General features: G+C 39.1%; 1 protein-coding gene across 1 annotated transcript; it reads left to right on the forward strand.

Moving 5' to 3' along the window:
• Positions 1–1,119: 1,119 nt before the first annotated feature.
• RGS13 (regulator of G protein signaling 13) lies at positions 1,120–25,032 on the forward strand. The gene is made up of 4 exons (XM_008268732.5): positions 1,120–1,184; positions 5,708–5,769; positions 23,408–23,574; positions 24,850–25,032. Exons 1-4 carry the CDS (start codon positions 1,120–1,122, stop codon positions 25,030–25,032), a joined length of 477 nt encoding a protein of 158 aa, XP_008266954.1.
• Positions 25,033–25,256: the final 224 nt, after the last annotated feature.

Consider the following 25,256-nt stretch of genomic DNA (forward strand, 5'->3'; position numbering starts at 1 on the left):
GCTCTCACTCTCGCTTGTTCCCGTACTCTCTTTGTCATGCTCCAGATTCATGTAATAACTAAACTCCTGTCCTTTCTTCCATAAGGACACGACCCATTGCCTTTTAACCTTTGCCCAAGTTGCCCTTGTTTCATTCAACACGTTCCTGCACATCTTGTTTATTCCAACTCAGACAGTGCTTTACCACATCCCTTTATGTCTGGCTAGTTTCTCCTCCTGTGTGTACTCACAGCCTCCATACTTCCTGTATCAAAGTCGCCACCTCATGTATTTTATTGTCAGTGATGATGTGAATAGGAGAGACAAGATCTATGTGGATCAATGGCAGACAGAACTTGGCACAGAAAAGCAGATGCTTTTAATGAGTCAGTAAAAGCTGATATAAAAATCATTGTTTATCCCTAATTCATTGTCTATAAGTGGAGTATATGTTTAGCAAACTATCACACATTCATTCTAATATGTGGATTGAATTATTCTTAAATTTTTAAGCTATTTTCTCACAGTCTAGAGTTTAAAAATCTTTATGAAATCTGTTTTTATGCAGAAGTGCCTGAGCTGGGTAAATTCTATCTGAATTTAAAAGTCAAGGGTACATTGCCCAAAACGCATGAACCTAGATAAGCAATTCCCCTCTCGTAATTCACCCCTAAGGAGGTTTATTTTTTATTTTGCTATTTACACATTTTATCAGGCTAATTACAAAGAGAAAAATTCCTATTCAATACATCAACAGAGCTTTCTAAAAATCAGAATTGGCCAAAAAAGCAAGCACTGGGAGTTGGTGAAATCATTGACAGTGGGTTTTAAATGAAAATATCCTTTTCAGAGGTCTGTTCATTTTTAAATCCCACTATTTGATGCATAGGAGGGTCAAATGAGTTCCAAATTCACTTACAAATTCAAGTACCTATGTTTCTATGAAATATTTATAGGAGATGGGTCATTTTATTCCCCTTTCTCTTCCCTAACCCCACCAGTGATTGCATTCTGTTAACTTCAAGAGCCCATCCTTATTTTCTCATGATGTATAATTTGTATGTTCTTTAAAAATGTAACTCTGACATAATTATTTTAAATGACTAAACTATAAAAATACATATTTTATTTTTTAGGAAAATGAATAGGAGAAATTGTTGGATTTGTAAGTTGTGCAAAGACAAATCTAAGAGGCCCCTTTCAAAGTAAGTGACATTTAAATTCTATGAGTATTTTTTCACATGATAAATAGGCATGTTGTTACTCAACTATCACCCTAAGACATTTTGTTGAGAAAACTTTGCATTTATACAAGAATAATTCCACCAGAATAATCATTTATGACACTAAAGTTCCATTTTCATTTTTATTGTAATTTACACTTGATAATCCAGCAAGTTCAATGTTTTTAGAGCATCTATCATGAATATTTTAAGTTTTATATTGCTTATGCTAAAGTGATATTTTTTGATAGAAATATTTTTACAACTTAAACCTATCATATATAAAATGCAAGAAACCTTCATCTTGAGATTGAGGAAGCAAGATTAGAAAGATAATTAACTGCTTACCAACCTCCCAAGTTTTCCATGTTTTGCCATTATTAAAAATATAGCCCTTTGAATGGGAACAATGGTCAATTAAAATGAAAAATATAATGCCTGAGAAAGGCAACAAGCTCTTCAACTGGATCTGTTAACTTCAAAGAATTCACAGATCAAAGATCCCTGTGAGGTTAACCATTAGTGCTTATCTTAGTCCATGCCAATACCTCAATTCTGGCCACAATATCCAGTATGCTAATGGCTCCTGGCATGCCTGCTCCTCCACTGAAGTACCAAATTGTCCAAACATGCTTGCAAGCTACCATGGGGTGGGGAGGAGGGGGTTGCAGTGGTGAATAAGAGAATAAGAGAATAAGCTAAAACTGCTGAGTTACACAGGCATATCCAAAAAGAGAAGGAACAGACTAATTTGGAAACAGCTTCTTTTTTTTTTTCTCCTGATGAATGCCACAGAATGTCACTGTCAGAGCTTGTTCTTACAACCTGGCCTGTATACCCACTAGAGAGGAAGAAGACAGCCAAGTAGAGAGCATAATTCACATTCATGAAAGGCTGCCAGATAATATTCATTTGATAGGCACTGTGCATTCATTATCTAAATTAACTTCTATAATTTTATGAGACACATACTATTATCTTCATTTTATAGATAACAAAATGGGAATTTAAGTTCAGTAATACCAAAACTATTAAACAAAGCACTGAGATTAGAACCTAAGACCGTCAGGCTGTACGCTTTCCTCCTCCATTGGCAATGTCATGATGGCGCAACACGTTCCTGTATCTGTTTGGTATCCACTGCCTAGCTTTCCAAAAGGAAGGAGAGGACATAAAATTGGAGAATTTGTATCAGTAAATCCAGGTATAAAAGGAATCTTAGAATAATCCTGCTATGGGTACCTGGATGGCCACGGGCTAGAATGAAACTTGTGAGATACAAAAAAAATTGTAAGAAAGTTTCATTTCACTACTTTACCCCAAACCATAATTACTCTAATCAGAATCTATCTCCACATAATCTCATGAATCTTATAGGCCAAGGAATTCTCTTACCAACAATTACCAACACTTAATTTTAAACTAACCCAACACAGTGATGGCATTTTTGCTGGTGATGTAGATTTTATTTTTTCCTATTTAAAGGACACGATCAAGGCAGAAAGGCCTGCAATGATTCTTGCCTAGCAGTTTGTATTTCATTAGATTTTAAAAAAATATGTTATTTGTTTATTTTCACTTTACTTGAAAAGCAGAGAGAGGTCTTGCAGCTGCTGGTTCACCTCCCAAATGCCAAAGCCCGAAGCTCAGAACTCAATCTGAGTCTTGGATGGCAGGGACGTAACTCCTTAGTCATAGCCTGCTCCCTCACAAGGTGCACATTAGCAGGAAGCTGGATAGGAAACAGAACTGCTAGGACTCAAATGAGGCACTTTGATATGGGATGTGGCCATCCCAATCAGAGGCTTATCTGCTGCACTGAACACCTGCACCTTCATTGGATTTAAGAGGTTATTTTAGCTTACTCTTTCTCAAGTTCCAACAAGAGGAAAGAATAATGAGTCAGATATAATTTCATGGAAATATTTTTTTGAAAGCAATCTTAACACAACATACTGTTAAGCCTCAGTACTGATGCAAACAGTCCATCCAAAGCTGGCAATATCTACCTGAATTTTCAAAAAATATAAGATATTTGATCTCTTGAAGACTACCAATATTTTTCCATGGTCCAGGTCATTTTTAACCTCTTTAACTAATCTGCTTTAATTGTGTTAAGAACCTGTTAATACTGATGGCTGCTCCTTTAGCACTAATTATTCACCCCTGCAGCTTCCACCTCTCCACTCCACAGAAGCTGTACCAAGTACAGCCACTGGACAGCTCTTCTTTGTATTTACAACAGTCTTCAATTTCTGCAGATACCAGAAAAATCAAAACTTAACCATAAACTGAATGGCAATAAACACATTAACTATTTTAAAGCAGAGAAAATTAAATTACATGTATGTGAAACTACACAGTCACCTCATGAAGCAAGCTCACCAAAATAAAGAGGAGGGCAGGGTAGAAAGTATCATTATGCTCTTAAAGCTGTATATATAAAGTACATGAAGTTTATTCCCTTTTTATAAATGAAAAAAGTTTAAAAAAAAAAAAAAGAAAGGAAGCTTCAATGCCAGCATCTTTCACAAAAATTTCTAAATGGCAAATGGCTTTATTTATACTATTTAGGCAAAATGCAACTTGACATCTATTATAACAAAACTTAGAGCCCTCAAAATGCCAAAAAAATTATTGCAAGTAACAGCTCAAGAAAAGAACAGGTATATAATTTTAATCCAAGAGCAAATGTAGGGGCCAACGTTGTGGCATACTGGGTAAAGCCTCAGCCTGTGACGTCGGCATCCCATATTGGTGCTAGTTCAAGTACCAGCTGCTCCACTTCTGATACAGTTCCCTGCTAATGGCCCAGATGGCCCAAGTTTTTGGGCCCCTGCAGACCTGAAAGAATCTCCTGGCTCCTGGCTTTGGCCTGGCCCAGCCCTGTCCATCTGAGAAGTGAACCAGCAGATGAAAGACTCTCTCTCTGTCTCTCCCTCTGTCTCTGTAACTCTGTATTTCAAATAAATAAATAAACTTTAAAAAAAGAAGAGTAAATGTAAATAGGTTTTGTGGATAAACTCTAAAGCTCTAATAGATTGTTGGTTGCAGAAGCACAGAATGCAAATATACATCGTTGGTTATTTGTACCAAGAATCTTAAAAACATGCACCCTTTTTACTCCCTTCAATTCTACTTCTACTAACTTCTTAATGAATGACCCTAACAATATGACCACCTGGACTATATTTGGCTTTTAAAGGTAAAACAATTAGAAATATTCAGAGAAGAAAATAGGCTAGTGATTAAGACACCACTTGGGATGCCTGCATCCCACATTGGAACGCCTGAGTTTTAGTCCAGCTCCTCGCCCAATTCCAGCTTCCTGCTAATATGCAACCAGGGAGAAATCAGGTAATGAATGGCTCAATTACTTGGGTCTCTGTCACCCATGTGAGAGACATGAATTGAGCTCCCAGCTCCTGATTTTGGCCTGGCCAACTCCAGCTTTTGCAGGTATTTGAGGAGTGAACCAGTGGAAACAGGATTGATCTCTCTCTCTTCCTCCCCCATCCCCCCTTCTCCCTCCCCTCCCCCTCTCCCTCTCCCTCTCTCTGTTTGAAATGATCAAAATGCTTTTTGAGAATAACTGCATAAACTATGTAATGCCCCCTTGTAGAATATGCCATAGTCACTAAAATGATATGACTATCAATGATTGTAACTATGAATTATAACACGATGTGGTTAAGACAATTGTGATGGCATATACATCACTTATTAAAAGAGTACACACACATATGAAGTATGCACACACATACATAGAACCTGATTATTTCTTGGTTAAAAAAAGACACCAATACACACATAACAAAAAAATTTTTAAAGTTATCAAAATACTAATACTAGTAATTTGGAAATAGGAGTTATTGGGGTTACAGCTCTTTATCTTTTTATTTTTTTATTTATTTATCTATTTTTTGACAGGCAGAGTGGACAGTGAGAGAGAGAGAGCCAGAGAGAAAGGTCTTCCTTTGCCATTGGTTCACCCTCCAATGGCCGCCACGGCCGGTGTGCTGCGGCCAGCGCACCACGCTGATCCGAAGACAGGAGCCAGGTACTTATCCTGGTCTCCCATATGGGTGCAGGGCCCAAGGACTTGGGCCATCCTCCACTGTACTCCCGGGCCACAGCAGAGAGCTGGCCTGGAAGAGGGGCAACCGGGACAGAATCTGGTGCCCCGACCGGGACTAGAACCCGGTGTGCCAGCGCTGCAAGGCGGAGGATTAGCCTATTGAGCCGTGGCGCCGGCCTACAGCTCTTTATCTTTTTAAAATTTATTTTATCATAATTTCAAGTATATACTACTTTTTTAATTTTTTAAAATTTAGATAGTAAAAGTAAAAATTTAAGAGATCATAGGAAGGTAAACTTCCATTCCAAACCACACAAAAATGGAGCATAATTCTATTTTGGTGCTGTTTTTCAGATAATATAGTTCAGTTCAGCAAACCTTGAGAATATTTTAGCCTTATCAGCACTTTTTGTTTCTTTTTTTAAAGCCTTACTTTGGAGGAAGTGTTACAATGGGCCCAGTCTTTTGAAAATTTGATGGCTACAAAATGTGAGTATTATGCACACATCACTTCTGAATACCCAGCCAGTTTTCTTCTTAGGAGAAATGTATGCCTTTTCTCCTCACAGCCTTCTAAATGACAACTGACATAGCTAAAAAAAGAAAACCTGAAAATAGTTTATCGTGTCAACCACTATTATTTTCTTTGGTGTTAATTAAAACAAGATTAGTCACTGTGACTATTTATTCTTCACAAGTATATGTGTAAAATCCCTTGGAAAATATGCTTAAATAGTAACACACTCAGAAATATACTGCCTTACCATGACCTTCCAAAGTTAGTACTTAAGAAAATTAAAAATCTGCTGTTATTAGTGCCTTTAAAAGCAAGAATAAATTTAAGTTTTTATGTTCTAAAAGACTTCCTCAAAGTTTGTTTCTAACCTTATCAGTGTCTGATTAATAAGACTCTAGATGGGTTCTGGATAGTTGTATGTAAGTATCAAGAGCTAGATGGTATAAATGAAATAACAATGGATGTGAGGCAAATAAAATCACAGGTGCCAGGCAGGAACCATGAAGAATAATGTGCATTCTGGTGAACAGACAACTGTGCTGGTGTGGAAGATATGGAAAATGATGAAAACAGAAGATATCAAAAAAAATATAGTATGTACTTAGAGAAATTAATTTGTTGAACTTGGCTTTTATTTTTTAAATGAAATTAGTCACTCTCAATTTTTTTTTTAATTTTTGCCTATTGACCTACCTTTTTGCATATAGACCTATCTTTTTATTTTAAGATCCCTTTTTTGGCTCTTTGCAAATCTTTAACCTTTTTAAAGGTAGTGACTGTGGAGGAGAGTTAGCTGTGCTACTTAGATGTTTCAATAGGGGGTGCTGGTTACTCCAGACAAGATACCTCCTATTCCTCTGGAGTTTGGCCATGCTCCAGGGGCAAAATATACTCTCCCTCACTCAAGGGACCCTCTTTATGGACACAGCTAGCTCTGCCTAGCCCAGAGAGCAATGATGGTAGGTGTGGAGCCCTGGTTCAATTCTCCTCCAGAGACACCTGAATCAGTCATTCTGGAACTTACTTTATGGTCCCTCCCCTAGTGCTAGGATCTATATACCTCCAGGCTTGGGTTACCACTTGAGCTCCCACTTTTTGTAGATGTTTCCCATGAGCAGTTGTGGCTATAGCTTTTTGGATGTAATCATAAACTATTTCTCTCACTTTTTAGGTATTCCACACTGTTTGTGATCCAGTTTGCAGCATAATTGTGAATTTTTAAAAATCTATCTTTTAAGTCAATTTGAGGACATTGAAATGGGAGTAAGAGACAAATATATATGCTTAGTGGGTTATAATAATTTATCCTCTGCTAATAGTTTGATTTTTAGTCTCAACCTTCTATAATCCATGTTTTGCAAATTTGCCAAATTAATCTCTGTCTTGGAGTTTCTTATACTTCATCTATAAAGTAAGAATAATATCAACTACCTGTTCAGCATTATTGTGCATGTTAGAGATAAAACACCCTGCTCAATGTCTTACACAGATTAGGCACACAGTATTTGGTAGTTACTTTTATTAATAATAAACTATATGTCTCTGAATATCATCCATTTTTCTCTGTTCCATATGAAAAAGCTAAAATTTTGGTATTCAAAACTCCCTAACATAACACATTTTTTTATTTAATGAATGCATTTTTACATAGAAACAACTTTAGGAATACAGTGGTTCTTTTCCCCAAGCCCTCCACCCTGCTCCCATCCCACCTCCCATTCCCTCTCCCATCTCCTTCTTCATTATGGATCATTTTTAGTATGACTTTATATACAAAGGACCAACTCTATGCTAATCATAGACTTAAACAATTTGCCCCCATGCCCACACACAACATATAGAGAACAGTTTGGGGAGAGAATTTGCAGTTGATTCTCATATTGCAATTCAATAGGGACAGAGGTCCTACCTGGGGAGCAGGTGCACAGTGACTACTGTTGCTTTAACAATTAACACTCCTTTTTTGTGACATCAGTGATCATCCGAGGCTGCCAGGGCTATGGAGGCCTTTTGTGACCATAGACTCCGTCAGTATTTGGACACGGCCATAAGCAAAGAGGATGTTCTCCTCTCCCTTCAGAGAAGAGTGTCTCCTTTTATGACCCTTCCTTTCCTCTGAGGTCTCACAGAGATCTTCTGATAACAGATTTTTTAAATTTATCTCTCACTATGTTCCTTCACTTAACAGACCTTGCACCAATGTGACCGTCATTATTTTAACTTTTATTTAATAAATACAAATTTCGAAAGTACAACTTTTGGACTATAGCAGCTTTTCCCCCCATAACTTCCCTCCCACCCGCAACCATCCCATCTCCCACTCTCTGTCCCATCCCATTCTTCATCAAAATTCATTTTCAATTATCTTTATATACAGAAGATCAACTTGGTATATACTAAGTAAAGATTTCAACAGTCTGCACCCACACAGATATCAATGAGACCATCATTCTGTTTTCCATATGTCCATCCATGCCTCTCCTGCCCCCAGACTTCTGTCCAAAGACCTTTCCATTTCCTCTATATACTCTGCTTATCTTTGATAGTAAAATTAAAGTTCTATCTCTTCCATGAAACCTCTTGTAAATATTTTTCTAATATTTTGCCCCTAATTGTAGCTGATTTGCATATTAGGGTTTTTCCACATATGCATTCTCAACCGTGTAAACTCCTTCAGATCACATATTGCCTATCATCTACATTTCATCCTTCAGAGAGACTAAAAACATGTTTTGTATCTAATGGATATGAAATAAGTGTTCATTGAATAAATACAAGGCAAATATTAGTAAGAAAAGTTCAAAACAGCTGTATCGTGTAAGCTTCTGTAATTATTTGTCAAAGATCTTAAGTAAGTTCCCATCTAGCTAGAATCATCAATTTACAGATCTAGTGTCAGGAAAAGAAGCAAAGTCTACAGAAAAGATTAAGACAGAAAGACAAAGCACTGTTTATAAAGGCAGTAAAAACCTTGCCATAAACTGAATTATTATGAAATTCATGTGAAAATTCAACAATCACATAATAAAATAGTGCTAAAATAAATCATTATGTGATGCACTCAGCAAGAAAGATAAAACTAAGAATGCAAATTAAACATGCCAGAAAATAAAAGTGTTTACATCAACCAAGGACAACAATAAAATACATCCTCACACAGATTAAAACATTGTTTCTAAGATCATGTAGTTCAAAAATTTACACGGGGGAAAAAATACGTTAGGCTGTTCAATAAATGAACAGAAACTGGTTTAAGAGATATTCATTGGAGAGAAATCAATTAATGCCACAGTCAGCAAAATACCATTACATCCAATGTCTTAATCAGAAAAAGGGGATCCCAAAGAGCCAGAACCTCTGGAACGGAACACAGAAAACTTCAGACGTTAGTTAGAACTCAGGAATGAATGTTAGTACCCTAGACACATTCTAGGTGCTATCTGATGACACACTCTTGACTAACACTTTTTTAAATACTGAAGATTTTTTAAAAAGACAAAAACAATTGTGCCTTTGATCAGTGTTCATTCAATAGACCTGTATTAAGCACTTATGTGTAATGTGCTTAGAAAGAAAAATCCTATTTGGCACAAAAAGTAACAGAAAAAAAAAGAAAGAAGGACTGTTTAAAAACTGAAAATCCCCTAGAAGTAAATAAGGAAGCCTGCCATTCATGGCACATTGGAGCAAAGTAGAAAACAATAATTAAAGCAAATTCTAGTAACTCTCAAAATGAAATTCCAATGGCAAAACAAACACATACACTTAAAAAATAATGGCCTTCACTGTGCACTTACTCCTCATGTAGGATCTCTGTCCTTAATGTGCTGTACATTGAGATTTAATGCTATAACTAGTACTCAAACAGTATTTTTCACTTTATGTTTCTGTGTGGGAGCAAACTGTTGAAATCTTTACTTAATGTATGCTAAACTGATCTTCTGTATATAAAGAGAATTGAAAATGAATCTTGATGTGAATGGAAGGGGAGAGGGAGTGGGAAAGGGGAGGGTTGCGGGTGGGAGGGACGTTATGGGGGGAAGCCATTGTAATCCATAAGGTGTACTTTGGAAATTTATATTCACTAAATAAAAGTTAAAAAAATAATAATGGCCTTTAACGAAAAATTTTATCGAATGCCACATAAGGGGATGACAGGCAGTAGTTTAAAGATAGGAAACTAATTTAGAAGTAAGCTCAGTGGAGATAAATAGGTGTATCTTTGAATGAAGAAATGTAGTATATAGTATTCCTCAGTGAAAATAATATCATTTAAAACAAACAAACAAACAAACCCTCTGAGGCCAGTGCTGTGGCTGAGCTGGTAAAGCAGCTGCCTGCAGTGCCAGCAAACCACATGGATGCTGGTTCAGGTCCCAGCTGCTCCACTTCCAATCCAGCTCTCTGCTTATGGCCTGAGAAGGCAGTGGAAGATAGCCCAAGTACTTTAGGCCCCTGCACTGGTGTGGGAGGCCCAGAGAAAGCTCCAGGCTCCTAGCTTCAGACTGGACCAGCTCTGGCCGTTGTGACCATTTGCGGAGTGAACCAGTGGATCGAAGACCCTCTCTCTCTCCCTCCCTCCCTCCCTCTTTCTCTCCCTCTCTCTCTCTGTAACTCTCCCTTTCAAATAAATAAATAAATCTTAAAATAAAAACCTCCACAGTGAATAAACAGAAAATATACAGCAAAATTTCCAAGCCTAGAGATGACACAAAGTTCTTCAAGTTACAAAGCACCAAGTTTTCAAGAAATAACTAAATTACTTCCAGGCAGAAATAAAATAGTGATTTTTTTAACATATCAAGAAAAATTTGTCAGAGCTATTCCTCATCTTCCTATGGAAATATACGAGAATCATCTAAGATTTTAAATTGAATAATGAACCAAAATACAGCATTGCAATCAACACTGTCATCAGAAATGTCTGGCATCACCAAGATGTACACTGAAAACAAAACCGATGGGTATTTCTGATGATTAACCCTGAAGAGAGATAATAGAATTCTCTAGGTAGAACTAGAAAAGATACAAAAGTGCACGTGAAATGACAAGGGGCCAAGAATCACCTAAAACTCAAGGAATCTGAAAGCAGAAAAGGTCAAGAAATAAAAGAAATCAAAAGCTGTAATGCCAGAAGCTAATGGAGGCTCATACCTAGATTTAGTAACTTAATCTCAGTCAATGAAGATAAGGATTTCCCATTGATATTTGAATAAATTATATTCTGTGGAAATGAAAAGATGTTTAATCAAACCACTACTCACTCTGTTACAGGATCCATTCATTTTATCAAGTATTTGCAGGTGGCCCCAGAACTGAGAAACAGGGGTAGAAGAAGCAAACAAGGCTACATGTGCTCCCATAAAGGAAGGACACAGATGAATAAATGGATAATTCCACAAACCAGTTACATGCTTTAAAAAAATTGAACAAGTGTTTTGACAAAGAAAGTCAGACACAGACTCTGCTTGGGGAGTAAACCAGCAGATGGGAGATACCTTTCTCTCTGTTCTGCCTTTCAAATAAATATTCAATAATAACAATAAAAGATCTCCCAATTCTCTTCCAAAGAATACAAAAAAATGCTGTGAAAAACCCACGTTATCTTTTAATTTGAAGAAGCTTAGAGATTAGTTAGAAAAAAGTGGCTATAAACCAGGTAGGACTAGAACTCAGTAAAAGAGATAAAGCTGGATGCCACTAGCATACAGATACTAATAAAGGCCACAGTGTGGCGAGAACAGGTATATGGTGCAATGGTTAAACCACCTCGGATGCCTACATCCCATATTGGAGTGCCTGTATTCTAGTCAGAGTTCCACTCCTGATTACAGTTTCCTGCTAATGTACAACCTGGGAGTCAGCAGGTGATGGTTAAAGTATACGAGTCCCTTCACCCACGTGGAAGACCTGTATTAAGTTCTTGCCTCCTGGCTTTAGCCCAGCACAGCCATGACTATTGTGGGCAGTTGGGAAGTGAACCAGTGGATGGAAGATCCTTCTCTCCGTCTCTCTTTCAAATATGTTCATGTGTGTGTGTGCGCGCACGCACACACACACACATATATATAGACATAGACAAAATTTTAAAAAGTGATGAGGCTAGAGAACACTCAGGAAACCCTGCAAGACTTTGGTGAAGGCAAAGAGTTCTTGGAAAAGACCCCACAGGCACAATCAAAGCCAAAATTAACAAATCAGATTACATCAAATTGAGAAGTTTCTGTATGGAAAAAGAAACAGGAAAGTGAAGAGGCAACCAACAGAATGGGAGAAATTCTTTGCAAACTATGCAAATGATAAAGGATTAATAACCAGAATCTACAGAGATCAAGGATCTCCACAACAACAAAGCAAACAACCCAGTTAAGAGATGGGCCAAGTACTTAAACAGGCATTCTTCAAAAGAGGAAATCCAAATGGCCAAAAAACACATGAAAAAATGTTCAGGATCACTAGCTGTCAGGGAAATGCAAATCAAAACCACAATGAGATTTCACTTCACCCTAGTTAGAATGGCTTTCATATAGAAATCAACAACAAATGCTGGCAAGGATGTGAGGAAAAAGGTACCCTAATCCACTGTTGGTGGGAATGTAACTGGTAATGCCACTTTGAAACACAGTATGGAGAGACCTCAGAAATCTGAATATAGACCTACCATATGACCCAGCCATCCCACTCCAAAGAAGTTACCCAAGGGAAATGATATCAGTAAACAAAAGAGTTACCTGCACCTCCATGTTTATTGCAGCTCAATTCACAATAGCTAAGACATGGAATCAACATAAATTGTCATCAACCAAAGACTGGATAAAGAAATTATGGGATTGTACACTACGGAGTACTACACAGTAGTAAAAAAAAATGAAATCTGGTCATCTGCAACAAAATGGATGAATCTAGAAAACATTATACTTAGTGAAATAAGCCAGGCTCAAAGGGACTGATACTATACGTTCTCCCTGATCTGTGAAAACTAATGGAGCACCTAAAACAAAATCTATGGAAGTGAAACTAACACTTTGAGAAGGGATAATGTGAGCTTCCCTTGTCTTGACTCAAGGAACAGTTTCATTTTCTTTGTTTTTTTTTTTTTTTTTGTCTTTTTTTTCTTCATATTATTTGTTGAACTCTTTACTTAACATATAATTAATTATATGTGTATGAAGTCAATTGAAAATAGATCTCAGTAAAAAATAAGAGAGGAGGAAGTTAGTAATTGTAAAGCTGTATAGTTCTGCATACATTCTTACAGACTTACTTTAAAAAAAAAATGATTTATTTATTTATTTATTTAAAAGAGTTACAAAGAGAGGTAGAGACAGAGAGAGAAAGATCTTCCATCTGCTGGTTCATTCCCCAGATGGTCGCAATGGCCGGAGCTGAGCCGATCCGAAGCCAGGAGCCAGGAGTTTCTTCAGGGTCTCACACGTGGGCACAGAGGCCCAAGAACTTGGGCCATCTTCTACTGCTTTTCCAGGCCATAGCAGAGAGCTGGAACAGGAGAGGAGCAGCCAGGACTAGAACCGGCACCCATATGGGATGCTGGCACTTCAGGCCAGGGCTTTAACCCACTGTGCCACAGCACCGGCACCCCTACAGACTTACTTTTAAGGGTACAGTTAAAAAACTTGTCATGGGACTCCAAATCCCATTAAACTTGTTGGTAAAAATGCCATCTTAACTGTTAACGTGATCATATTAAGTGTTAAAGTTAACATATAGATAGGATTGTTAAAGAGATCATATAAATAGGATCAAGTGCCTGGTAATAACAGAATTAAAAAGGAGAGAATGTTTATCATGGGAAGCAGTCCACACAGCAGAATCATAGAATGACAATCACTTTAAGTAACACTTTGGCCTCAGAATCAGCCCTTAAGACTTTCTGGTCTGGCTGAAAAGACTGTGAGAACATTTCAGGCATGGAAAGCCAAGACACTCTGGCAAAAAAATGTTCTACCTGAAGGATCTCTGTGAGTGAGACCCCAGTGGAAAGAAGTGGCCATCTAAGAAGGATTTAGTTTTCTCTGAAGGAAGGAAAGAACTTCCATTTTGCTTATGGCCTTGTCTAAATATTGACAAGCATTTGTGGATTCAAAGGCTTTCATAGCCTAGGCAGCTCATGTCAAGAGCCTCGGGTGGTCACTGACATCATACATAAGAATATTAATTGTAGAGTTAACAACAGGAGTCACTGTGCACTAACTCCCCATGAGGGACCTCTGTCCTCAATGAGTTGTAGTAAGAGTTAACTATAAAACCAGTTCTCAGTGTGGGTGTGTGCACACGCACAGATGTGCACAAATTGTTGAAATCTTCACTTAGTATAGAGTTGGTCTTCTGTGTACAAAGTTAATTGAAAATGAATCATAATGGAGAATAGGATTGGCAAGGGGAGAGGGAGGAGGAGGAGAGGGGTAGGAGTGTGGGTGGGAGGGCTGATATGGTGGGAAGAATCACTGTGTTCCTAAAACTGTACTTAAGAAATTTGTATTCCTAAAAAATAAATTAGAAAGAGTCATGAGGCTGAGATCACTCAGAAGGAGAGAGCAGAGATCCAGAGAGGAGGCTTAGGTGTGTACTAATATTTCCAAATCCAGGGAAGACTTGTGATCAGTGAAGGAGATGGAAAGGGAGCATCAGGGGCCCAGCATTGTGGCATAGCAGGTAAAGCCACCACCTGAGATGCTGGCATCCCATAAAGGCAATAGCTATTGTCCTAGATGCTCCACTTTGAAGCCAACTTCCTGACAATGGCCTAGGAAAGCAGTGGAAGATGGCCCAATTGGTTAGGCCCCTGTCACCCATGTGGGAGATCGAGAAGAAGTTCTGGGCCTGGCTTCAGCCTGGCCCAGCCTGCCCAATGTGGCCATTTGGACAGTGAACCAGTGGATGGAACAGAAAGGGAGCATTGGGTAAGTAATTTTCATAGAAGTCAAAAGAGAGTATTCAGGAAGGGCGCTCTTTTTTTAAAATTTTTTAAGATTTTTATTTATTTATTTGAGAAGTAGTTACAGACAGTGAGAGGGAGAGACAGAGAAAGGTCCTCCCTCCACTGGTGCACTCCCCAAATGACCGAAATGGCCAGAGCTTCACAGATCCAAAGCCAGGAGCCAGGTGGTTCTTCCCAATCTCCCATGCAGGTGCAGGAGCCCAAGCACTTGGGACATCATCTACTGCTTTCTCAGGCCACAGCAGAGAGCTGGATTGGAAGAGGAGCAGCTGGGACTCAAACCAGCGCCCACATGGGATGCTGGCACTGCAGGCAGGGGTTAACCTACTGTGCCACGACATCGGCCCCCAAGGAAGGGAGCTCTTAAGTTTATCAGACACTGCAGAGAAGTCAAGCAAGATGAGCAAAGAACACCAACCACTGGACATGGCACAATGTGGAAGTCAGTAATGCATGGATGTAAGCAGTTCCTGGCATTATGGAGATGAGTAGGCATAGACAAGACAAATAATATAGGGAATATCTCACATTGGTTTTTATGTGGTGATCAGCAAAGAAAAGAACAGAGACTAGAAGGCAACTATTATGTAACCATCATAGCTGTTATTGGTTTTATTTAGAAAGTACAGCAACATATCTGCATGCTAATGGCAACCACTAGTGAGGAAGAAAGAGAGTGATGACACAGAAGAGAGTAGAGATAATTGTAAGAACAAAAGAGAAATGCAAAGCAACACAGAAGGCAAAAGTAGTGGGAAGTGAGAAACAAAGTATAGGCAGCCCATTGAGGAATAAATACACCACCCTCCAGGAGGGAAGTTAGAACAGACAAGTACAGATAGAGTTAGGTTGCTGGATTTGGTGGAAAGAAGGCAGATAATCTCCATCTGAGTAAGTCTGTGTTCTCAGTAAGGTCCCAAAAAAAGTGGAACTCTGTGTTAAAAAGGGAAAAGGCATAAAATAGTTTCTGGAGATTTCAAAAGCCATGATATTAAAGAAAGGTCATTAGAAAAGTGGGCAATGTTGAGCGCTCATTTAAAATGTTCAGTAATAATTTCCTGTAAGAAACCATCATTGTGCATTTTCCCTGGCTTACTCAAATGGCTCCAGCACAGATGTAGAGCAGACACATAGTTAAGCCATTACGGGTAGTCAACTGCCCAATTTGTATCAATCTTTAAACTTGGCTGAAATCAATCCTTAAATCCTTTTTAGATTATCACAATTGAAATCACACAGCCTTGGGAATGCTGGGATAAACACCATAGGCTTACCAACTTGCTAAAGGCAATGCAGACTGCTCCGTATTCAGGAACCATTTACCCTAGTTGGTGCCTCTTCATCTGCATCACGGCACAAAGCAGACATCAGAAGTTATGGACGGATACCGCTGCTCCCTCGCATGTCTCTGGATCCCAGAGGCAAAGCCTGTGTCTCAGCTCCCGTCGTCTTCGCAGGATTCTCTGCTGCTGCTCATTGTGGACTGGAAGGTTCCCGTACTATCCTTTATTCTAATCTCTGCTAACCTGTGCTGTTGCCATGGTTACCTCCACACTGCCTTGCCTCAGCTCTACATGTAAGACTTCTTGTTTTCTTTAACTTCTCTTGAAATTATTCACCTTGTAGGAGGTGAAAAATCCTGGCCTTTTGTAGACATCACTGTTTAGTTAGAACATTTCTTTTACTCACTCTTAGAAAACCAAAAAGTGGGGCCAGCACTGTGGCATAGTAGTTTAAGCATCCACATGTGGTGCTGTCATCCCATAAGGGTGCCGGTTTGAGTCCCGGCTGCTCCACTTCCAACCCAGCTCCCTGCTAATGACCTGGGAAAGCAGTAGAAGACAGCCCAAGTGCTTGTGCCTCCCTGCACCCTGTAGGAGACCCAGAAGAAGCTCCTGGTTCTTGGCTTCAGATAGCTCAGCACTGGCTGTTGCGGCCACTTGGAGAGTGAACCAGTAGATGGAAAAACCTCTCTGTCTCTCCCTCTGTCTGTAACTCTGCCTCTCAAGGAAATAAATAAATTTTTTAAAAAAGGAAAAGAAAACCAAAAAGTATTATCAGATATAGTCCTCACGTCTTTAGTGCTTCTTGGATGCTGCATAATTTGGGTGTCCTTCTTTAGTTTTCGAGAACTATAGCATCAATTTAAATGCAAAAATGTAACAGACCTAAAAGCCGCGATCAACAAATATCTGTTCTGTAGTTTATATTCTGTATCAGCTATGTATCAGGAAGTGTGCAGGCTCTGCATATATGATGATGAATTAGCTGCAGTCCTAATATACAAAGGATTCTCATGTGAGTGGACATACAATGAAAGTAAACAGTGGCCAGCACCGCAGCTCACTTGGCTAATCCTCCACCTGTGGCACCGGCACCCCGGGTTCTAGACCCGGTTGGGGTGCCGGATTCTGTCCTGGTTGCTCCTCTTCCAGTCCAGCTCTCTGCTGTGGCCCGGGAGTGCAGTGGAGGATGGCCCAAGTGCTTGGGCCCAACACCCTCAGGGAGACCAGGAAGAAGCACCTGGCTCCTGGCTTCAGATTGGCACAGCGCTGGCCATAGCGGTCATTTGGGGAGTGAATCACCGGAAGGAAGACCTTTCTCTCTGTCTCTCTCACTGTCTAACTCTGCCTGTCAAAAAATAAGTAAACAGTAAATATAACGCACTTGACATATATATGTTTATATATGCCTATACATATAAATGTATATGTATATGTATATATCTACATACATATGTATAATATATACTTATATATGTATATATATATATTTTATATATATATATATAGAGAGAGAGAGAGAGAGAGAGAGAGAGAACTGTAATGTTTTTGAAGCCTCACTTATTTGAGAGGCACACCAGAAAGTCTGGCTTAGTCCCCACCTTTCAGTGGGGAACACTGAAAGGGCATAAAATAGGAAGTCACAGACAGGCTTCTGTCTTAGATCTTCCTCTAAAACTGTAAAAGAGCAGTGAAGTTGGAAAGTATAATCAGAGAGATGAACTCAAGTTGTTTTCAGAGTATACGGTTTCTAAATATACCTAAAAATCATAACCAAAAATATTTAAAAGTACAAAAAATAGTACAATAAATATAACAGAAATAGTGTCCATATATAAACAGATCTGGAAAAGGCAAAAAAAAAAAAACCACTAATACAAAGGGAAAATGGAAAAAAGATTTGAAATTCATGGAAAGAAATGAAATGATCAGTTAAAAAAGGAAATGATGTTTAAGCATTAATATGTTAACACACACATTCAAACAATTACAAGTCACTGGCTTCACTTCATTGGAACTGAAAAAGGAGGAGTGAGTAGACAGTGACATTGTTGTTAGGAATGAAAAACAATAAAATCTTGCTGGAAGCAATTTTACAATATGTCTCAAGAGTCTCAAAAAATATTACATCTTCATTTCAGGAATTTCACTCCTTTAAATGATTCTAAGAAAAGAAAGATGGAAGAATTTATACATCAAAGTGCTCAATATAGGATAATTTACAACCCAAGAAACAGGAAACAATCTAAATGTTCACTAATACTATGGAGCTAAATATACAATCAGCCCTCTAAATAAACAGTTTCTGTATCCATGGGTTCAGTAAACCATGGATGGAAAATATTGCATCTACAGTAAATATGTACAGACTTTGTTTCTTATCATAATTCCTAAAGAATGCAGTATAACACCTATTTACATAGCATTTATACTGAATTGGGTTGTATGTGTATTCTAGAAATGTGTTAGTATAATAGAGGAGATGTGTGTAGGTTAAAGGCAAACACTATACCATTTTATATAATGGACTTGAGCAACCTTAGATTTTGATTTCCATACATGGCCTGCATCCAGTGCTCTGTAAATACTAAGAGACAACTATATACAGCCTAGCCCTTCAATAAACTATTATACAGTCATTAAAAAATAAAAATCAAGGTGGGCATTTGTCTAGCAGTTAAGACACTGGCTAAGATGCCTGCATCCCATACCAGAGAGCCTGGGTTAGAGCTCTGGCTCTGTTATCAATTCCAGCTCACTGCTAATATGCAGCCTAAAAGACAGGGGTAATAGCTCGAGTAGTTGGATTTCTGCCTCCTGTGTGAGAGTCCCAGATTGACTTCCAGGCTCCTAACTTTAGCCAAGCCCAGCCCCAGCCATTGGGAGTATTCGGGAAGTGAACCAGGAAATGAGCGCTTTCGCTCTCTCTCGCTCTCTTGCTCTCTCCCTCCCTTTCTCCTCCTTCTCACTCTCCCCCCTCACCATGTGTATGTGTGTATGTTTGTGTCTTACTCTCTGTTCTCTCAGTTTATCTGCTTCTCAAAGAAAAATTTTAAGTAAAAAAGGAGAAAGTGTTAACTATATGATATTAAGCATGAAAGAGTGATACTGATACAAAATTGCTTTCATACTACAATGCCAATAAGGTAATTTGGGTGTCATTCTGTAAATGTGTGAATCAATGAATGGTAGCTAGACAGGCTATTATACATGAACAAAATATTGACAGAATAAAAAGAAATATATCAAATATTTTATCAATGGTTGTTACTTTTTGTTAAATGTTTTCTGCTTTAAAAACAGCATATACCACTTTAAGCTATGTTTATAACAACGCTAATAAAGGAAAGTTATGAAAAAATCAGAAATGATTAATATCATGGAAGCCAAACCAGAGAATTTAATAAAACGGAAGGCTTAGTATAAAACTTCATACAGATCCTGGTAGAATTATGGAACTCATTATCCCTAGTGATACAGACTGGAAATAAAAGGGATTAAAATTAATTTAGACACACTCCTAAAGAATACTGCAACATTGCTCACCTTTATTGTATGAATGGTTTAAGACATGCTTCCTTGCATAGAGCACAGTCCTAGAAGAGATGGGCCATGGCTCTAACTCAGGCAAGAGAAATCCCACATTTCCCTTCTGCATCAAGAATGTTGCCATGTGTCATCTCGTGTGTCATAGAAATGCTGATTTCAGTGCTAAGTTTTAAAAGAGCAAGCAAGGCAGCCCCAAATGTACTACCCTCATTCTTCCAGGAAGAAGCACACATGACATAAACCTGTTTCTTCTATTTCTCCCAATTTCAATGTATCTCATCACTTACTCACTTCTCCAGTAAAGTCTCATTCTCTTGAGTATAACATTCAGGAATGAGTCATTTAAAACTTCATAATGAACAACACTGGGTTACACTTCCTGATTTGGAAAAGGCTTTTCCATATTGTAATAAACTTGTATGAGTCAATAGAAATTCTAAATTGAACATTCCAGTTCTGACTTTAATAATTATACTATGATTCCTGGAATACTTTATAACAATGCATTTTGGGTAACTTGCAGCAAGCTCAGAATAAAATTAGCCTAATGTAGACAAAATTCTGTAAATACCAAGTCTACTTCCTCTATACATCAGAATCATAGCTGAAATTTCAGACAGGTTCAAGCAGTCCAGGTCAGATTTTGGTAGGATATGATACAGTAATTAATGGCATTAAAATCCCAATGATTTACATAAGAAAGGTTCCTTTCTCAAGCAGAATATATTACAACTGAAGTTAGCTCCAGTTCTGGTCAATGTCTTCATTCTGGCCTTCAGGCTAAAGGAATAGCTCTTTTCTAGAATGTACTTTGTAATGTTGGGAGTGTGCAGAACCACATAAGGATTCTTAAACCTTCTTCTTGGACCAGTACATGGCACTTTCGTATGTGTTTCATTAGTTAATACATGTCCAATTGCCAATGGTGAAATAAATGGGACATGGAAGTATAAGCCGCCAATAAGGAGAGGAGGGAGGAGCTAGCATTTTGGCACAGCAAGTCAAGCCACCACCTATGATGCTAGCATCCCATATGAGTGCCGATTCATATCCCAGATGTTCCATTTCTGATCCCAGTTCCCTGCTAATGGTCTGGGAAAGTAGCAGAAGATGGCCCAAGTACTTGGGCTCCTTCCGCTCATGTGAGAGATGAAGCTCAGATGAAGCTCCAAGCTGCTGGCTTCAATCTGGCTCAGCCTTGGTCATTGGAGCCATTCAATGAACCAGCAAATGGAAGTGTCTTTCTCCCTCTCCCTCCTCCCTCCTCCCTCTCTCTCTGTAACTCTTTCAAATAAATAAATAAATCTGTTTGAAAAATTCTTTTTGAGAAAATCCTGTGCTTTGGGGGGTGATGGGTATGTTTATGACAATGACTAGGGTAACAGTCTCATGAATGGTCTCCGAATTCCTCAAGTCAAATACATGAAATTATGTATGCTTTTTATACAACTTATTTATTTATTTGAAATGCACAGTGATAGAGAGAGTGGGAAAAAAGATCTTCCACTTCACATCCACAATAGACTAGGCTGCTCCAGCCTGAAGCCAGGAATCCCAAACTCCATCCAGATCTCCCACATGAGTGGCCGGGGCCTAAATATTTGGGCCACCTTTGGCTGCTTTCCCAGGCAGGTTAGCAGGCAGCTGGATCAGAAGCAGAAAAGCCAGGACTCAGGGGCCGGTGCCATGGCTCACTTGGTTAATCCTCCGCCTGCGGCACCAGCATCCCATATGGGCACCAGGTTCTAGTCCCGGTTGCTCCTCTTCCAGTCCAGCTCTCTGCTATGGCCCAGGAAGGCAGTGGAGGATGGCCCAAGTGCTTGGGCGCCTGAACCCACGTGGGAGACCAGGAGGAAGCACCTAGCTCCTGGTTTCGGATCGTCCTAGCTCCGGTCGTGGCGGCCATTTGGGGGGTGAACCAACGGAAGGAAGACCTTTCTCTCTGTCTCTCTCTCTCTCTCACTGTGTAAATCTGTCAAATAACAAAAAAAGAAAAGCCAGGACTCAAACTTGTACTCTAATTTGGCATGCTGGTAATGCAAGCACTGGCCTAACCCACTGGACCACACCACTGGCCCCTATGCAAACAGCTTTTATTTTTAAAAAATCTATTTTAAGTCTATCTTTAAGTGGTCACATATTCAGCATGCCTACTCACAGATTTCTGTTTACATCAATTGAAAGTCACATTGTCATTTTATCATTTAGCAATTCAGCTTCTCAGATGTGACAAAAGACACCCCAGTCACCAAAAAATGTTACTATTGGGGCTGGCACTGTGGCGTAGTAGGCTGACACATGTAGTGTCAGCATCCCATACCGGCACCACTTAGTGTCCCGGCTGCTACTCTTCCAACCAAGCACTCTGCTATGGCCTGAGAAAGCAGCAGAAGATGGCCCAAGTCCTTGGGCCCCTGTACCCATGTATGAGACCCAGAAGAAGCTCCTGGCTCCTGGCTTCAGATCAGCCTAGGTCCAGTCATCGCTGCCATTTGGGGAGTGAACTAGTGGATGGAAGAACTTTTCTGTCTCTCCCTCTCTGTATGTAACCCTACCTTTCAGATAAATAACTCTTTACAAATGAAAATGTTTACTATCCATCTCAAAGTATTCATCTTGAACTGGAGGAATACTTGGCCCTCTAAGGATTCTGATTCATGTGCTAGATTTGTGGGAGATCACCTAGCCCTCTACTTCAAATGCTGGCACCTACAAAATAGTATCTCAGACAGAAAAGCTCATTTCACTCTCTTTATCTACACATTCTAGAAAGTCATATGAAGAGCAGAGCCAGACTTAACCACCTCTGGCATCAAGAGTCATTTGATGGTCATGCTGAGCATACCACTGCCCTGTATAAAATTCTGAAATAGCTTCCAGCATCCTAAATGAACTGCATGCCTTGCCTAGCTCCTTACTTCTGGTTGGAACCATAAACCATGAATATAAAGCTCAAGTTTTCATCTACCCATATTTTCCTGCTCTGATTGGACACTGAGAAACACCTGATAATAGCATCACTCCTGGGACTGGCGCCATGGCGCAGTAGGTTAATCCTCCGCCTGTGGCGCCAGCATCCCATGTGGGCGCCGGTTCTAGTTCTGGCTGCTCCTCTTCCAATCCAGCTCTCTGCTATGGCCTGGGAAAGTAGTGGAAGATGGCCCAAGTCCTTGGGCCCCTGAACCCTCATGGGAGACCCAGAAGAAGCTCCTGGCTCCTGGCTCCTGGCTTCGGATCAGCGCAGCTCCGGTCGTTGCAACCATTTGGGGAGTGAACCAACAGAGGGAAGACCTTTCTCTCTGTCTCTCCCTCACTGTCTGTAATTCTACCTCTCAAATAAATAAATAAAATCTTAAAAAAAAAAAAAAAGAGCATTACTCCTATATGACTTGGGTAGTTTCTTCCAATCTTGATCTGCCTATTTAGATTCTAAACCCTGATCTTATCCTCCATTTCAATGTGAGCTCTTCTATTTTCCATGCAGTTTATAATCAGAGCTCTGTCTACCTGTCCAGCTGAAGTTCCTTCTCTGTCCTGGGACATTTCCTGTCCTATCTGCCCTACACCCATCCACAGGTGAACATTTTTCTTTGAGTTTCAAAATATAGATGACCTTACACATGACTGACACTGTCAAAACATGCTTCAGATCCATGGATCTAAGTGTGTGATAGGCACATATACACCTAAAAAATATTTGCTTGTTAATAATTTGGGAGCTTTTGTTTGGACTTTTGTTTTTAATTGCATTAAATACTGCTTAGATTTTTTTGATTATTTTGACCCAAGAAAATAAACTCTTACCTCTACTACTTCTAGATGGTCCAGTAGTCTATTCAGCATACCTAAAAATGGAGCACAGTGATGAGAACATTGAATTCTGGATGGCATGTGAAACGTACAAGAAAATAAACTCACGAGTAAGAAGGATTTCTAGGACAAAGAAGCTCTACAGGATTTACATCCAACCAGACTCACCCAGAGAGGTAACCACTCAACAATGATAGGAAAGGAAAATCTGTATATCACTGGGGGGTGGGCACTAACATCTGTCAATCATCCTACATGGCAGGTGTTGTACACCAAGTCTCTCCTAAAATGATGTAAATTCAGCATTGCCAAACTTACTTGATAGACAGAAACCTAAGAATCTGAGAAGTTAACTAATTTGCCCAGTGTCACACTACATGAAGTGGTAACATGAAGATTCAATGTTAGGCCATCTAGCTCCAAAGTCTCTCTCCATTAACTTTCCATAATTCCCAAACATTAAAAAGAAAAAAAAGAAGTCTTTGTAAGAAAAACCAGCCTTACCAGCAAAGAGTTACAAATACCATAAATAGGCTGTGGGCATCCCCCACAGTGTGGGCAGTGTATGCCACCACAGCTGTGCCACCAAACCATAATTCATTTGGATTGAAACAAGCAGGCCCAGAAGACACTCACATCGGTATTACTGCAGGTCACATCCAGTCACCTGAAGAAAACAAAGTCCCAAGAGAAAGAGACACTGAGACTGCTCTTGGTGGGCAGAGAATGAGCAATGAAAATTGCTGTTCACAGCTCCGGCCATTGCGGCCAATCAGGGAGGGAACCAGCAGATGGAAGACCTCCCTCTCTCTGCCTCTACTTCTCTCTCTGTGTAACTCTGACTTTCAAATAAATAAATAAATCTTAAAAAAAAAAAAGGAGAAATAAAGAAAACTGCCATTACGAGGATAAGTAGAACAGCTTATGCAATTTCTATTACTCAGGACAGCTCTACATTTTTTATTAATTCCCCAAAAGTCTTGTCTGAAAATTACTTGGTTTACTGAAATGACCACATCTCCCCTCTATTCTCCACTGCTACTATCTTCCCATTTTAGGACATATTCAGTTAAACCAACACTTATGACTATTAAGGAAGCTATTTTTAAAAGCACTAACTTCCGTATTCCTTTGAAAGAAACCTCCATCTCCTAAATTCCTTGCCTGGAGACTGCCGCTGACAAACCACCTGCATCCTCCAACTAAGCAACGGCTTCTGAGACCTCCCTGGTCTTGGACCTTATGGTTTTTTCATCCCTTTGGGATATGGCGATAGACATTTACACTTAAAAAGCCAGAGGTTTATCTCTCATTTTAAGATACAAAAATCTGCAAACAAAATTATTTTATTCCTCTGAAAAGAAAGAGGGAGAAATAAATAAAACCTTTCATAATATATGCCTATCCTCAATTATGTTTACTTACGCTCTGCCTGTAATTTCACCTTTCAGATCAACATTGACAGTTCAACTAGAGAAACTATCATCAGGAACATTCAAGAACCCACTCAGACATGTTTTGAAGAGGCTCAAAAAATAGTGTATATGCATATGGTAATGGATTCCTATCCCAGATTTCTAAAGTCAGAAATGTACCAGGAACTTTTGAAAACTACTCAATCCAATAATTCTTGACTACCACTAAAAAAAGTTTAAACTGAAGATAGCACACTGAAAGCAATGACACTGATCTTTTAAGTTAGAAAAACATAAACTAGAAATAAAATCAGAATGAAACAGAAATCAAACTATCAGTTGAATTCTTATTCTTGAAGAAAAACAAGTCCCAAAGGAACGGACTCCAGAAGCATTACAACACACTTACGGCATCATCTACACAGCTCAGAGAATACATAAGA

The sequence above is a fragment of the Oryctolagus cuniculus genome, chromosome 13, assembly GCF_051225735.1.
Source record: "Oryctolagus cuniculus isolate XC-2025 breed Fujian yellow rabbit chromosome 13, ASM5122573v1, whole genome shotgun sequence".
Taxonomy (NCBI): domain Eukaryota; kingdom Metazoa; phylum Chordata; class Mammalia; order Lagomorpha; family Leporidae; genus Oryctolagus; species Oryctolagus cuniculus.

Bases quoted from the DNA above. Each gene is read 5' to 3' on its own strand.
- RGS13 (XM_008268732.5), top strand. From the start codon at position 1,120: ATGAATAGGAGAAATTGTTGGATTTGTAAGTTGTGCAAAGACAAATCT. The intron at 1,185-5,707 runs GTAAGTGACATT...CTTTTTTTAAAG, and splicing joins TCTAAGAGGCCCCTTTCAAA to CCTTACTTTGGAGGAAGTGT. The intron at 5,770-23,407 runs GTGAGTATTATG...TACTACTTCTAG, and splicing joins AAATTTGATGGCTACAAAAT to ATGGTCCAGTAGTCTATTCA.